At 47.3% G+C, this 14,180-nt stretch overlaps 1 protein-coding gene across 1 annotated transcript in view; it reads right to left on the minus strand.

Annotated features, from left to right (window-relative positions):
* Window positions 1-204: 204 nt before the first annotated feature.
* Window positions 205-14,180, minus strand: part of SDCCAG8 (SHH signaling and ciliogenesis regulator SDCCAG8) — a 268,791-nt gene continuing 254,815 nt past the window's right edge. The window contains 3 exon segments of the mRNA XM_007106891.4: window positions 205-2,124; window positions 11,778-11,811; window positions 11,813-11,902. Of these exon segments, the coding sequence (XP_007106953.3) occupies window positions 2,095-2,124; window positions 11,778-11,811; window positions 11,813-11,902 (154 nt within the window). The 3' untranslated portion in view covers window positions 205-2,094.

A 14,180-nucleotide genomic window follows, 5' to 3' on the forward strand; every position in this document is an offset into this window, starting at 1 on the left:
ACCCACAAGGATGTGAAATAACTACAAGAAACTGTTTTTGTACACTGTACATCCTTAGTATTTTTACACGTATATGATAGGGATGCACATTATTTTCCTTCGTACAGACAGCTTAAATAAAGCACTATGTCAATCTGCTACTTCTCTGTTTATTGTTGTTGGATGTGGTTCTGTAATCTCAGAAAATTATTATTCTTTTCTAAAAAAAAAAAAAAGATTAATAGCGTCACCTGGTATTAACCCAGTCTATATAAAGTGTGACAGGAAAGTATGTAAATTTCTTGTAGCTCAAAACACACACAGGATTTATTTTATTACTTCAATAAAATGGCAGTAGTGCAACTGTACAAACTTTGATGAAGGGCTGCTTCCAGAGCGGGGGATGCTGACTTCCCAACAATGGGTTTAGGAGAGATCTGTGAAGCTGGAGATATAGAATAAGTATTTTTTGAGATTTGTTAAGCCCCTAACAGTCCTCGCACCAGGTGGTTCGGACCCAGAATTCTTAAGGAATGTAGCTCATCAGTAATGTCTTCCTGATCATGTGTTGCGCTGCATACTTCCTTTCTTAGAGTATATTTTTAAAACGTCGTGGCAAATTAACCAACTGAAACGTGGGTAACAGATGGGTAGGATGGTTGGACTACAGTCTGATTTACCTAGGGTCATTTTTCTGATTTTACCTCATAAACCTATATACTATTGTAGAAGCTTGGCTTTGCTTCTGTGACTCAAGCCAGATAGAGGAACGGCTTTGGGACCAAAGTTGGTCACGCATGTATGTGTATGTCACACAACCAAACTGGAGGGCATTCTTACATGTGCTCTTCTCTCAAAACCACTGGGGTTGACAGATCCAGGAGGCTAACATAAAGTGACCTCTATAATTCTTTAAAGGTGCTATTTTTAGAATATTGTGTAATTTATTTACTGTTCCTGAAACAGAATTAGGGACAATTAATATATCTTATGTGACATCCTTTATGTCTAGCACACTTGATGAAATCAAAAAAAACTTCTGAATCTGAATGGAAGTTCTGTTCTTTCAGGCTTGAACCTTGTCCATGCTCAAGAGACTCAATGGTCTTTGCGGGTGTATCATCCCACTGCCTCCAGAGCCTAATCCACATCCTTCTGAGAGGCCATGATGAGGAGGAGGAGGAGGATGTGATGTGATGATGGTGACAGATCTGTGCCAGGGAGAACAGCCTGGGGTCAGGGACTTGTCCCGACTGCAGCCTTGCCCTTAGTGTTCCATTGTCATCCTCAAGGACAACACAACACTTGCAGCGCCCATTTTTTATTACTTTAACGCACTTGAGGGCTTAATTGTGTATAGTAGAAATACTATGTTAAGCTAAAATGATCTGTGTACAGATGTTTGATAGAACTCTTAGTAAATTTTGTAATTTCACTGAGTACATTTTTAGCCTCCTCTCAATTACTGCATATTGAAGAAGAAACATGACACCACCAAGCCAAAGATGCTTTTTGTCTGTTTTTGGTGTTAACAGAGTGGAGAGGATAATGCCTAGTGCTTCCTGGTGTCTTCTGATTGTGCACAAATTAGCAGGATGATAAATAATGGAGTCTTATGGGCTGTTGATTAAAAGCAAATAAAGTTGAAGGATAATATATATAGATCTCTCCAAGAGGGAAAGAGACATGAATGGCAGGAAAAAAGGTTTGGTCCTTAATACCCTTTAGCCTAGTTAAAATATGTGCCTTTTTTTGGTGTGTTTTTTTCATCACTACAAGATAAAAAGGAAACATTTCAAGTCTTCAAAAAATTCATTTATTGAAATTCACATGTGTAACAAAGCATACAAATGAGCAGATATAAAAACATAATAACTTCGAGCCTTTTCTGAAAACATACACCAGGAGGTCTCCTCATCTAGTGTCAGACTTCAGCTCCAGCCCATCCATCCTGCAGGGACCGCTTGGCAACGAATGTGGCGGTGACGACGCAGCCCGCTGCAGTCTAAGGTGGGGTCCACTGGGAAGGTCGCGGTGCATTGTGGCATATTACGTATAAATCAGATGAATGTAAATATCTCTTTGTAAATCGTTTATTTCACTGTTTCATCCAGGTCAGCAATCAGATTGTGGCATGCTGGGTAACTGGAAAAAATGATAATAAAAAGTAAGTTTAAATAGATTATGTTCTTCAATGTGATTTGTCTTCTCACTGGTTTAGTTACCTCTTTCTAAGTTTCTGTAGAAAGTTATTATGCAAAAAATATAGAAATTGTACGTAGCCAACTGTATGAAAAGTTTGTAGGAATATAAGGTGAACTCTTTTAATGCTTTAAATCTGAAAACAAGCTATATTCCAGACCTCTGCGTGTCTCTTAAATAAGGGTGGTCTGATGACAGGACACAGCTAAAGAGCCACCTCTTCCCCCGTGGACAGGAGAAAGGAGACACTGATTAGTGCCAGAATCTGTTTACTGAAAATTGCTCAGACATTACAGTGAGTAAAACTAGACAATAAAACAGGATGTGGATAGACCAAGTGTCCCTAAGAAATGCCTGGTGAAATGATAACAAGCTAACACCTCCAAATGTTTAGATGCAGACAATGTGTTTTAACATATATAAAGGCATTTTCACATGGAAACCACCTACCACATGCTGGAAGAGGGAATTTAGTGTATGTCGTCTCCTAGTTTTAAACAGGAATAAATGTTTCAAAACTAGCTCATGAAAATTGGGTTGAGGGAGTCGCAAGTTAGGAAAGTACTGAATACTGCTGCCTGCCCTAGCGGATGTGGCTGTTCAAATTAGTTTAACCCACGTCAGGAAGTGGTGTCAGAAACCACTGGAAATAGTTACATTGCACAGGATGTTTCTCGAGTACCTACTGTGTACTGTGTGGGAAGATGACTAAGACACGGTCTTTGCCCTCCAGGAGTGTGAAGTCACTAGGATGGTAGGGACTAGACAGAGGGCTAGGATAACTACCAAGTCCCAGTTTTTACTTCACGAGATGAATTGGAACATAATGCAGGGACACGGGCCCCATCTGGTTTCTCTTTGGCTGGGTGAGAATCATCTTCAAGAGAAACAAGTGGGCTCTGCACTCCCCAACAGAGATTTCCTGAATTAGAGAGGGCTCTTGTCTACCCAACTTAAGCCACGATTACTTGTGGAGGATTTCCAAGACAGGACAACGAGTGATCAGCGTTTCCAACATCAGAGTTTGCACAAGAAAAATACGAAAATTAGCCTGTTATCTTTTTTAAGAAATGAGAAAACGTTTACATTTCAAGTAGATTTCCCAGTGTATGTAAGACACTCATGACTTTTTAGTGAGCATTTCTGTGGGTTTCGACACGGGGCAATTAGAGTACTGTGGGCAGCCTCTGCTCTCAGACAGTGGGAGGCCCCAGACGTGGTGAGGAAGTGAGTGGTGTCCGTGTGCATCTCTCTGGGAGTTGGGGAGGTGGATGGACCCTCTTCCGTGGCGCCCACGGGGCTCCTGGAGCATCACAAGGAGGCCAGGGAGCCCCAGGGCCCTGCCACTGCAGAAAGGGCGCCCCCTGTCCTCAGAGGCTGCCGCCAACTCCATTTGCCCATCCAACACAGGATCTCCAAGAGCTGATTTGCATTCCGGTCCTGACTGAACTGATCCAGTGAATGACTGGCTTGAATGACCCTCCTGTCCCACAGACAGGCAGGCTGCCCGCCCACCGGGTGCTCTGGAAATGGTGGCTTACTTTCTAACTTTAGAGATTTGAGGGCGTCTTTGAATACGAGAATAAGCATAAACTGCAATAGGCACGTTTCAAAAAAAAAAAAAATTTAACTGAACTTGAGGTAGAAAAGACACATACCTGTAACATGCACAACACAGAACAGTAAAGACCTGAAGTAGAAGGGAAATGTATTGTGGGAATTTTTTGAAACCAAGCTCCAGGAAACGGGCAGTTCTCACATGAGTCTTCGCGGTTCCCGCCAGGAACTGCCCATCGCCTGGCCCATTCCCTGCTGGCACTTGCCCAGGGGTCAGCCCACACTTCTCTCCCGGGCTCCATCGGTTTTCTCTTTCATTTGGTTTTGGTGCAAAGCCCTGCATTCCTCCTCACTTTCATATCACAGTACTTACTGTTCACTGTCCGACCCATCGTGAGCATTCAGCAAGTGTGACTGAATGAATCATGTACCCTGTTATGTCACTGTCTTCCTGCTAAACAGCTCTCGGTGTCACCCTTGGATGTCTGGATGTTTAGTAAAGAATGTTTCTCGGTTCTTCCCCTTAGGCAGGGAGCATGTCCAGAGAGACAGAATCTTTAGTTACTGCCAAAATCTGGCTCGTCTGCCATCACTTCTTAGGGACATTAGCCATGCCTATTTCCAGAAAGCTGGTTCACTGCCCACACCACTGTGGACACGGTGAGGTCGGGCTGTAAGGGAGACGAAGGTGTGTGTGCCGATGGGACACAGCCAGTGTGAACCGTGGCTTGAGCCCTCAGCCACCATGTTCCCATCCCTGGATCATCACACTTGTCACCAAGGCCCCTTGCTGTGGCCCCCCTGGGTGGTGTGGCCACATCTGCAGTTGTCGGTGGCTGTCCTCCAGGTTGAGGAGGGCTGACAGCACCCTGGCAGCTGCTCTTCTGAAGTGCTGTCCACAGATGATAAAAATGCTCCCCAACTGCAAGCCCGCTATCAGTGACCCGTTTTCTTTGTTCTCGTTTTAAACCCTAACAGAGCCTTCTCTCCACAAACCCTGACTTGTGTGTCTAATTTGTTTCCAAAGTTTAAATTCAAAGTTTAAAAAACGAGTCTCTCTGGGTGACCTGCATTGTTCACCAAGCAACCACACTGCGGGGTGCAGCCGAACCTTCTCTGAGGCTTTGTCCCCAAGCCTGCGGCCCAGGGGCGTCACGGCACCAGCCAGGCCCCGCGCATGCGGATGCTCACAGCTCAGCCTGCCCCGTGTTTCCATCATCTGTCTCTTCTCTGTGCACCTCCACCCGGCCTCTTAGCAGCCCCTCCCAATGGAATATCCCTCCTTCTTGCTCTTTCCCCTTGCTCATTTGTACGTTTTCCATCTCTGTGTGGCCAGGTTAAAAAAAAAAAAAAAAAAAAAAAGGACCTGTTCCTCATGCCTCCGGCAGAAAAGCATCTATTTTTAACTCAAGAAAGAAGGTAGAATCCCTCCCCCAACCTCTATCTGGGGCATTTCAAAGCTTGGCCTCAGCTGACAGAGCTCCAGGGAAGCCCCCAGGACCGTCCTCCATGTGTCCCCACTTTGGGAGCCAGGCCACTGCTCTGCGGCTTTCTCAGCTGGGGCCCAGCTCCAGGCGGCTGCCCCGGGAGAGAGAGGGGCCTCCCTCCCCCTTCCATGCAGCCCATGTCCCAGGGAATGAATACCAGTCTCTCTGGAAGTTCATTTCCCTCCCCATTCATTTCCCAGTTCTAGTCACTCCACTCCTCTGGGCCTGATTTTTCCATCTGTGCAAAATGGATGCTAAATGATTTCTCCAAGTGGCCCTTTCAAGCCTTCAGCGATCACAGTGCTACCCTGCTGGACGGTCATCTCTTCTGGGCCCTGGTAATGCAGAGAGCTCCGTTTTAAAAGGACGCTGGTTCTATTACCATTTTTTTTTAACCAGAAACTGAGCGATGTGGAAGTGAAAAACTTACCTGAAGTGGTACAGAACTGAGATTTGAACCCAGTCAGTTTGACCTCAAAGTCCAGGCTCTTTTTAATGTTATTCCAACCAGCTTAGTGAAAGAGCAACCACGTTTGATATTTCTGGCATTAAGTAGGAATCAAATATATCAGGCAACCCGGAATAAATCAGCCATGTGACCTATGGGTGGTCACCAATTTGTCCTCACCAGTCCCCTGCAGAACTGTGGAAACGTGGCCTCAGACATGACCACTGACCTGTAAGAAGGCAGTTCTCCACCCAGCACGGGGCTCAAGGTCGCGAACTGCAGGTCAGGAGAGGCCTGCCTCTGCCCCACACAAGTCACCGGAGCTCTGGCTGTGCTGCGTACCCCTCCGGCCAGCACAGCTGCCAAACGGGCAGGAGTTCACAGCAAGGTCGCCACAGATCCTCGATTTATTCTTCCCTGCCAGCTGCCTGGCTGGGTCTCTGACAATGAAAGCTCTGTGGCAGGCAGAGTTCAGGCTCCATTTTCCCTGGACTCTGGGGCCTGGCTTTGCTGCCTCTGGGCTCCAAAATCTGAGAAGAACTACAGAAGCCAGAAAAACGCAACGGTAGAGGCAGGACAGACTTCCTTGCAGAAAGAAAGTGAGGACAATGACGCTTTAGCTTCCTGGAAAACAGCAGCTCGATCTGGACTTGGGACTTGCAACGTGGGGGGATGCAGGGAGCCCCGTGCACAGACAGGAGCGGTCAGAGTCGGAGGCCATGCACGCCCAGGGGCGGGACTGCTGTGCCAGGTTCTCCCCAGAGCACACTCCAGCACGGGGGTTCCTTCCACAACCCTCGGGATCCCCAGCATGTCATCTTCCAGCTTTCTTGACTCTCATGAGTCACGAGAACTTCCCCTGCACATGGGCAGGGGTCTGTGTTTTATACGCACCATGTTTCCATGGTAAATAGATTTTAAGAATTCCCAAAGGACAGACAGTGTCACCAACAGCAGAGAGTGGAGCCTCTGGCTGCCTCATGTTTGAAAGCGTTAAAAATAAAGACAACATTGACATTTGGGGTTGTAATGTGACGGAATTACAGTCTTTTAAAGGCAAGAACCACTTATCTACACTACATGTAATATTCAGTGTTTTGTTCACTTGTCTAATTGGATTAAAATATTTAGCTCCCTTTAAAATCTTGATTGTGAATTTATATTGCAAAATGTAATGTCTGACTCGGGAAGCAATAAGTGGAGCAAATGTATCTGAAGCAATGTAAAATTCAATTTATTTTTCTTCCATGAGTCTTATTCTGAAATTATTCAGTCTTGGACAAAGTGAACTAACTGTTAACGAAGAGCAAGTTTGGCTTAAATGAAGCTGTATGCACTTTTCAATATCAATTACACACAGGGCCTTTAGTTAAAAAAAGAAAAAAAGTTAAACTATGCTATTTGAGTTTGAGGAAGCTGCTCTGAGGGTCGCCAGACCCCAGGTTAGAAATGCCGCGCCAGGGGTCTTACGTCATTCTTTAACAACCCTCAGGCAGCAGGGAGTTAATGACATTTTCGCTGCATATGTTCAAGTTTATTTAAAAAAATATGCAAGTCACTTCGGTTGACAGTGTCTTGTACACAGTTTTGAAAGAATCAGGGCAAACTTTAACAGAGTCAGTTTTTATTTGAAAAATATTTTCTGGGAATGTATCAGTGTTTATTTTTGAGACTGACAATTCGGGTGAAAATCAGGATAAAAACAAAAAAACAACAATTTGGTTGAAATCAAATTGTTTGTTTTCATCTATTTAGAATTCTTTCCAAAAAATCTTGGTTCAGGAGGAGGCTTTTTAATTTATTTTATTCAGTGTATCTGCTGTTCTATTCAAGCACCATCTGTCTTGCAGGTAGCTAGCTTCGTGGAAGCTCCGATGTAACTGGGTGAAGCCCTCAGGGCTCAAGGAAGGACCACCACAGACTCTGTGGACACCTCAAGTCCCAGCTGGGCGACCCTACAGCTCAGTCTGCAGGGGCCCGCAGGAGCTGCGCGGCCCTCACTGGAGATCACAGTTCTGAAGCCTCCCCCTCCCTTTCCTTCAGGTCACAAACGGGCCTTTCCTCCCTTCGTCATCATCTGTGTCTTTGTTCCTTGTGCGTGTTTCCAGCTTTCTTCATGAATCCTTTGGTGTGACGAGGTAATCTCCATGATTTTGAACATAATCACATATGTCTGCTGGATCCATGCACAAGTTTAAATCAAATTAGAAAGTAAATTCACTGCGAAAAATGCTCAAAAGTCATAGGGCCAACTGATTAATCACCAATAAGTCGGTTTCAGACGCTGTTTTCTAAACTGTAAAAGTGATGCATCTGAAGGGACTAAAAAGGCATCCCTCCCCAGACTGAACACTGAGGATGGAATCAAACACCCTGTTGGGACAGAGGCTATCAGAAAATGCAAATTAGCTGAAACCATATCCATCACCAAATAAATATACAAGTAAAATAATCTTGATGTAAATGACAGTCCTCTAAGTGGACAGATAATTTCCATTCTCTCCCGTCTCTCAGATGCCATTCTCCCCAAGAAAGGACTCTTAAGTTCCTCACCAGCTGCCGCCTCCCATCCTGGCCAGATGTTAGAGCCCCAGGCACTGGGTCACAGACCCCTGACCCCGCTCCCAGCTGTCAGGCCTTACCAAGACTCCCCTGGGGCCCAGGTTCTGCATCCTGGACACCACCCCTCAAGTCCCCACCCCCCAACAACCACAGTCACTCCCACGGCCCAGTCCTCCACTCCTGTCCCTGAAGAGAACAGAGGAGAATCATGTTTGGAGTAAGACTGGGTTAGTGTTTTCATGTCTCTATTTCACTACAAGAACTAACATAGCAATTCATGATGTTTCAAAAGCTGTCTCCCAGAAGTGTTTTCCCCAGGAGTGAAGCAGGAGATTCATAAAGCCAGTGTTTTTAATCAGTCCTAAACTAAGAACAAGTCAGAAGAGCAGCCTTGAACTTGGCGATCAGCAAACTGAGCCATGTCCACTGGGTCAGCCGCAAGGCCAGCCCGACTCTCGCCAGGCTGGTCACCACACAACAGCAGCGTTTCAGGGGAGATGGGAATTCTCATGGCCAAAGAATGTGTCACAGTGGCAGTTAGGACGTTGAGCGGCCCCCTCAGCCAGGCATGTTGCTGTGCATGTTTCAGAAGTTAAGCAGAAACAATTTAGAATAATAAAGCCTCCTAAACAGTCTAGATGTTTCCTGTCAGAGGCCACTGGCCAACCCGAGCTTGTCATCTGCTTCAGGGCCCAGGGCCCAGGCACAGGAACAAATTGGAGGGATGTGACTCAGCTTCAGAGCAGCTGCCCAGGCCAGAAAATATCCATTCTCTTTTGAGAATCCAGTGGATAGAGATTTTGAGAGTTTGACGTGTAAAATTATTATGCTTAATTCATCCAGGCTGGGAAAATGGAAGCTTTAGCGCTAAACCATCCTGAAACCAGAGACAAGCCAGAGGACTCCCTCCGGGAGAAGGGTGGGTGTGAAGTGGGTGTGGCCGGTGACTCTGGATCCCTCGGGAGGCAGCACCCTCCAAATGCCTGCCGGGGTCAAATGGCAGCCTTACTTACCTCAAGGGCTCCCTGGAAACTAAACTCACAGTTCAAGTTTATTCCACGGCAGAACCAGGTCTAACGCTGCACTTGGGCGCAAAGAGTGGGCCTTTGGTTTAGAGAGTAGAGAGCTTGCCTGGGTTCCTGCCTCCTCTTTGAATGCCAGTATTTGCTACTGAAAGCCAACATTTTCTCTACCAAGCTTCTTTTGTCATGTTCACATTAAAATAATTCCAAATGCAATATCTGAATCTGAAAGATCCCTTTAGAGATGAGCCAGATGGGCCAGTATCAGATAGCATAGGATGGTCAAATCATTTCTGTTGCTTCAGGCAAGGGAAAAAAAGACCTGCTCATTTTTCTGAAGAATTTTGAGGTTTTAGGGGGTTTTTTAAATGCATTTTACAAAAACTTTGCAATCCATTTGGCAATTATCGGGTTTTTAAAGCCCTGGAAGAGGTTTCTAAGCATTGATGATCCATGTTAAGATCTAAGTGGGCTGTCAGGTAGGCAGATGGGGAGTTAAAAGGCAAACCCCACAGGATAATGATCTGGTCCAGAATGGTGAAGAAAGTGCCACATTCTCAGAGCTTGTATAGAAGACTCTCCACAACCCACGTTCTGAAGTCGTTCTCAGCTCTTGGAGGCCAGGAGCTCCACTGGTGCTGTGAGTCCCTCCAGCTGTCTGGAGACCTGATGGCCCCAACCTTTGGCTGGCACCACCCAGGGCCCCCCTCAAGGACCTGCCCAGACAGCTGAGTTCTGGTCGAGGTCTGGCCGCACAGGTACAGGATGAGGTGACTGCACACATTGGAGGAGCTGGGTGAGAGCAGTGAACATCGTTCCATGGCTGTTGGTCCCACAGGATCTCTGCCCAACGTGTGCTTCTCCCAGGACCTTCCCCAGTTTGGGGAGGAGAGAGGAAAAGTAAAACCCTGATATTTCTTTGGCCTGTAATATGCAAGACAACCTGCCATGCACCTCGCAGCTGCCCTCATTTAACACTTCCAGTGTCCCTTTGAGTTAGGCTGGTATGGTACCCACTATGCAGATGTGGAAACTGAGGCTTAGAAGAGACTTCAATGACTTGTTCAGGGCCTAGGGACAACGTTGCATTCTGGAATCATTCTCTGTTCTTTCTGCCTCCCAACACTTTCAGAGGCTCTCAAACCCTAGTGTCTTCAATGAATTATCCAAACAGCTCGTTAAAATGCAGATTCCTGGGCCCTTGCTCCCAGAGATGCTGTCTTGGTGTGTGTGTGAGGAGAAGCCCTGGAACCCATGTTCCTTTATTTATGTGTTATATGATGCTTATACAAGCATCCCGGATGCCTGTGTGACTGTAGGGCTTGTGGCTTGTGCACCACCCTTCCCTGCGACCAGCCTCAGAGGCCCTGGGAGGGGACAGTGCAGGTGTGTCTCCGTCCCCTGGCCTGAGCTCAATGACTGGCTCCTGGGGATGCTTATTTACTATTTGTGGAAGAAATGAGGACTTTTGCAGAGGAGTTTGGTGGGCTGAGTGGGAAAAATCACTCAAAGGATAGTGGCTCCTCGATACCTGTTTGGGCACATGGTCATTTTGAAAAAAGAACGAGACAATGTCTCATCGTTTTCATTTCCTGATGCATTTTTCCCATTAATCATTCCAAGCACTTCTTGCACGGCGTCCCCCGGGCACTCATGGAGCACCCCATTATCCTAACAAACTGCTTGATGAGGTAAAAAGCCCAGCCTCCCTGACAGGGAGAGAAGCAATTTAGGGAAAAAAAAAAAAAAAAAGGTTTCATTCCCTACACCAAACTCACCTGGACACTCTTTCCCCCATTATCCCTGCTGGTGGCCCCAGACCTAACCTGAGCAGGGAAAGTCTGTTAAGGAGCCAGATTTAGGCTCCATTTTCAGTGTCCCGACTTGCTAGCTGTATGCGCTTGTTTGAGCCTCAGCTTCCCCATCTGTAAGATGGGGATAATCAATCTTGCAGGCTTGTTCAAGAGTAATGAGAGTTAATGCATGTTATCTATGGAACACCGCCACACCCTCCGCAAGCACTCCAAACCCTAGCTCAATTATCAGCCAGCTGATTTAAAGCAAGACTCCTACGTTCCATTCACAGGGACTCCCCTAATTGGGAGCACCTCTTTCCTCCACCAATTCAAACAGACACATCCCCCGGGGGCAGTTCAAAGCCGACCTCCTCCAGAAAGCCTCCTGACCACTGCAGCCCGCCCCGCTCTCCCGCCTCCTGCACTCCTCAGCGGTGCTGCCCACACGGTGCTGCTCAGCACTCCGTGTGGCTTGGTGCTTCGCTGTGGGTCTGTTCTCCCGTACGGACTTTAGCTCACTAAAGAGGGCAGGTCCAGGGCCCGCACTTCTGTGTCCTCCACTGTGCCCAGCACAGTCTTCAAGATCTCCCTCCCAGTTTATTCGCTAACCAACGTGATCCCCGGGGATTTTAGCCTGGTAAGATGCAGCTCTGTAAAAGGAACAAGGGAAAGACCACGTGTACCCAGGTGCATTCTCTGGTGGGTGAGGCGCCCTGAACAGTACCTGGGATCTCAGACGTCCCACGTCTTCAGACAGGCTGTCTCTCCAGCAGAAGCTGGTTCTGCTTGCTGAGGAGCTGCACCAGCTGCTGGGCTGTGGCCTGGCTGTGCTTGTCTAGTTGCTTTAGCCTGGGGGAAAATCCACCGCAGAATTAGGGATGCGTTCTGAAAACTGGGGGCAGTAGGCCTCAGAGAGCAGGGGAGCAAAGACTTCAGCCCTTTCCCTGTATTCCAGTGCTCTGTGTGTTGGAGGGAAGCTACTGACAGTGAACTACGGGCTGGAAGTCAGGGTGACCCTGAAGTGAGGCCCTTGGACGCACTCCATAAGGTGAATGGAAGTGTATCAGATATGAAAGGGAATTGGGAGTCTTTTTGGTGAGCTGTCAGTTAGGGAGCACACAGATAAAACTGAATTAAAACTCAAACCTTGGGCTTCCCTGGTGGCACAGTGGTTGAGAGTCCGCCTGCCAATGCAGGGGATGAGGGTTCGTGCCCCGGTCCGGGAAGATCCCACATGCCGCGGAGCGGCTGGGCCGGTGAGTCATGGCCGCTGAGCCTGCGCGTCCGGAGCCTGTGCTCCGCAAGGGAGAGGCCACAACAGTGAGAGGCCCGCGTACCGCAAAAAAAAACCCTCAAACCTTAAACTCCCAGAGGTCAAAGATGAGGGGCCTAAATGCCTCCACTGTTCAGCTGGAAACATCTCTGGCAGGCTGGCGCAGACAGCCGGTCCCGGCTGGGGAAGTGGGCGAGGGAAGGCGGAAACACTGAACTAAGGGTTTTCCATTATTAATCACTCAGTCAATCACGAGCTCCGGCATCGCTGACCAGATGTCTTTAAAGATCCTAAATTTGTCATTCTGCTGATGGGCTCTCCTCTCCAGACTTGCTAATTCACTATTATCCTCATTTGTCCACAGACGGCTTCCTACAACCAGTAGCACACTCACCCATGGAAATGTAGGCCTTGGATTAAATTTAGACTTGAACAACTAGCCAGAACTGTTCCGGAAAGAAGTTGGGTGTGTCATATGCCCTTCCTCGCGGTCCTCAAAAAGCACCAATGGTGAAATTATGTTGTATTTTCACAGGAATAGGATTTTAAAAAGCTCAAGGTGCATTTCAAACTTCAGGCTACATGTCCCGCATTGAGTCAAAAACTTCAAACATGGTTCTGCAGACCCTGGGCTCAGCCTGCCCTCAGTTCAAGCTCTCCTGCGGCCCCGTTTCTGGCGGGCTCTGAGCACGACTAAACATCTGTGAGGACAGACATTCGGGACTTAGGCAGGGGTGGGCAGACTTGTTTACTAAAATGCTGCAGCACCTGGAGACAGGTAAAACTAAAAGTGCACCCTGGGAAACCTAACAGTGGTCTAGTACTTTACTCATGCTCTCCTCAGGTTCCTCTGCCAGGGGCAACCCTCCCCACTTCCCAGATGGCACCCACCGCCTGTCCCACCCCCTTCTCGAGCTCCAGTGGGTTTTGCAGGAGGTTGTTCAAGCTGCCGCAGAAGGCACACTTACTGCACCCCAGTCTGCACCCCATCCTCTCCGCCGAACACTCTGTGCTCCGGGTTTTCAGTCACACCTGGTTTTCTACTACCCCTCCTTCGAGGTGTCCCACATTGCAAGGCTGAGAGGCGGGAACTGGAAATACCCGAGGCAGGGGTCTAGCAGGCGCTGTGCATGCTCCCCAGGTAGGAGCCCGCTCTGACCACGCCCATAGGTCTATGCCCCGCCCACTGCCCCTGCTGTTTCTGGAGAGAGCAAGGACCAAAGACAGTCTTTTTTTTTTTTTTAATACAGCAGGTTCTTATTAGTTACCTATTTTATACCTATCAGTGTATACATGTCAATCCCAATCTCCCAGTTCATCCCACCACCACCCCACCCCAGCCCCATTTTCCCCCCTTGGTCTCCATACGTTTGTTCTCTACATCTGTATCCTTATTTCTGCCTTACAAACAGGTTAATCTGTAGCATTTTTCTAGATTCCACATATATGCGTTATTATATGATATTTGTTTTTTCTCTTTCTGACTTACTTCACTCCATATGAGACTCTAGGTCCATCCACCTCACTACAAATGACCCAATTTTGTTCCTTTTTATGGCTGAGTAATACTCCATTGTATATATGTACCACATCTTCTTTATCCATTCGTCAGTCGATGGGCCTTTAGGTTGCTTCCATGACCTGGCTATCGTAAATAGTGTTGCAGTGAACATTGGGGTGGATGTGTCTTTCTGAATTATGGTTTTCTCTGGGTATATGCCCAGTAGTGGGATTGCTGGGTCATATGGTAATTCTATTTTTAGTTTTTTAAGGAACCTCCATACTGTTCTCCATAGTGGTTGTGTCAATTTACATTCCCACCAATTGTGCAAGAGGGTTCCCTTTTCTCCACAC

This window comes from Physeter macrocephalus, chromosome 4 (genome assembly GCF_002837175.3).
Source record: "Physeter macrocephalus isolate SW-GA chromosome 4, ASM283717v5, whole genome shotgun sequence".
In the NCBI taxonomy this organism is placed as follows: Eukaryota; Metazoa; Chordata; class Mammalia; order Artiodactyla; family Physeteridae; genus Physeter; species Physeter macrocephalus.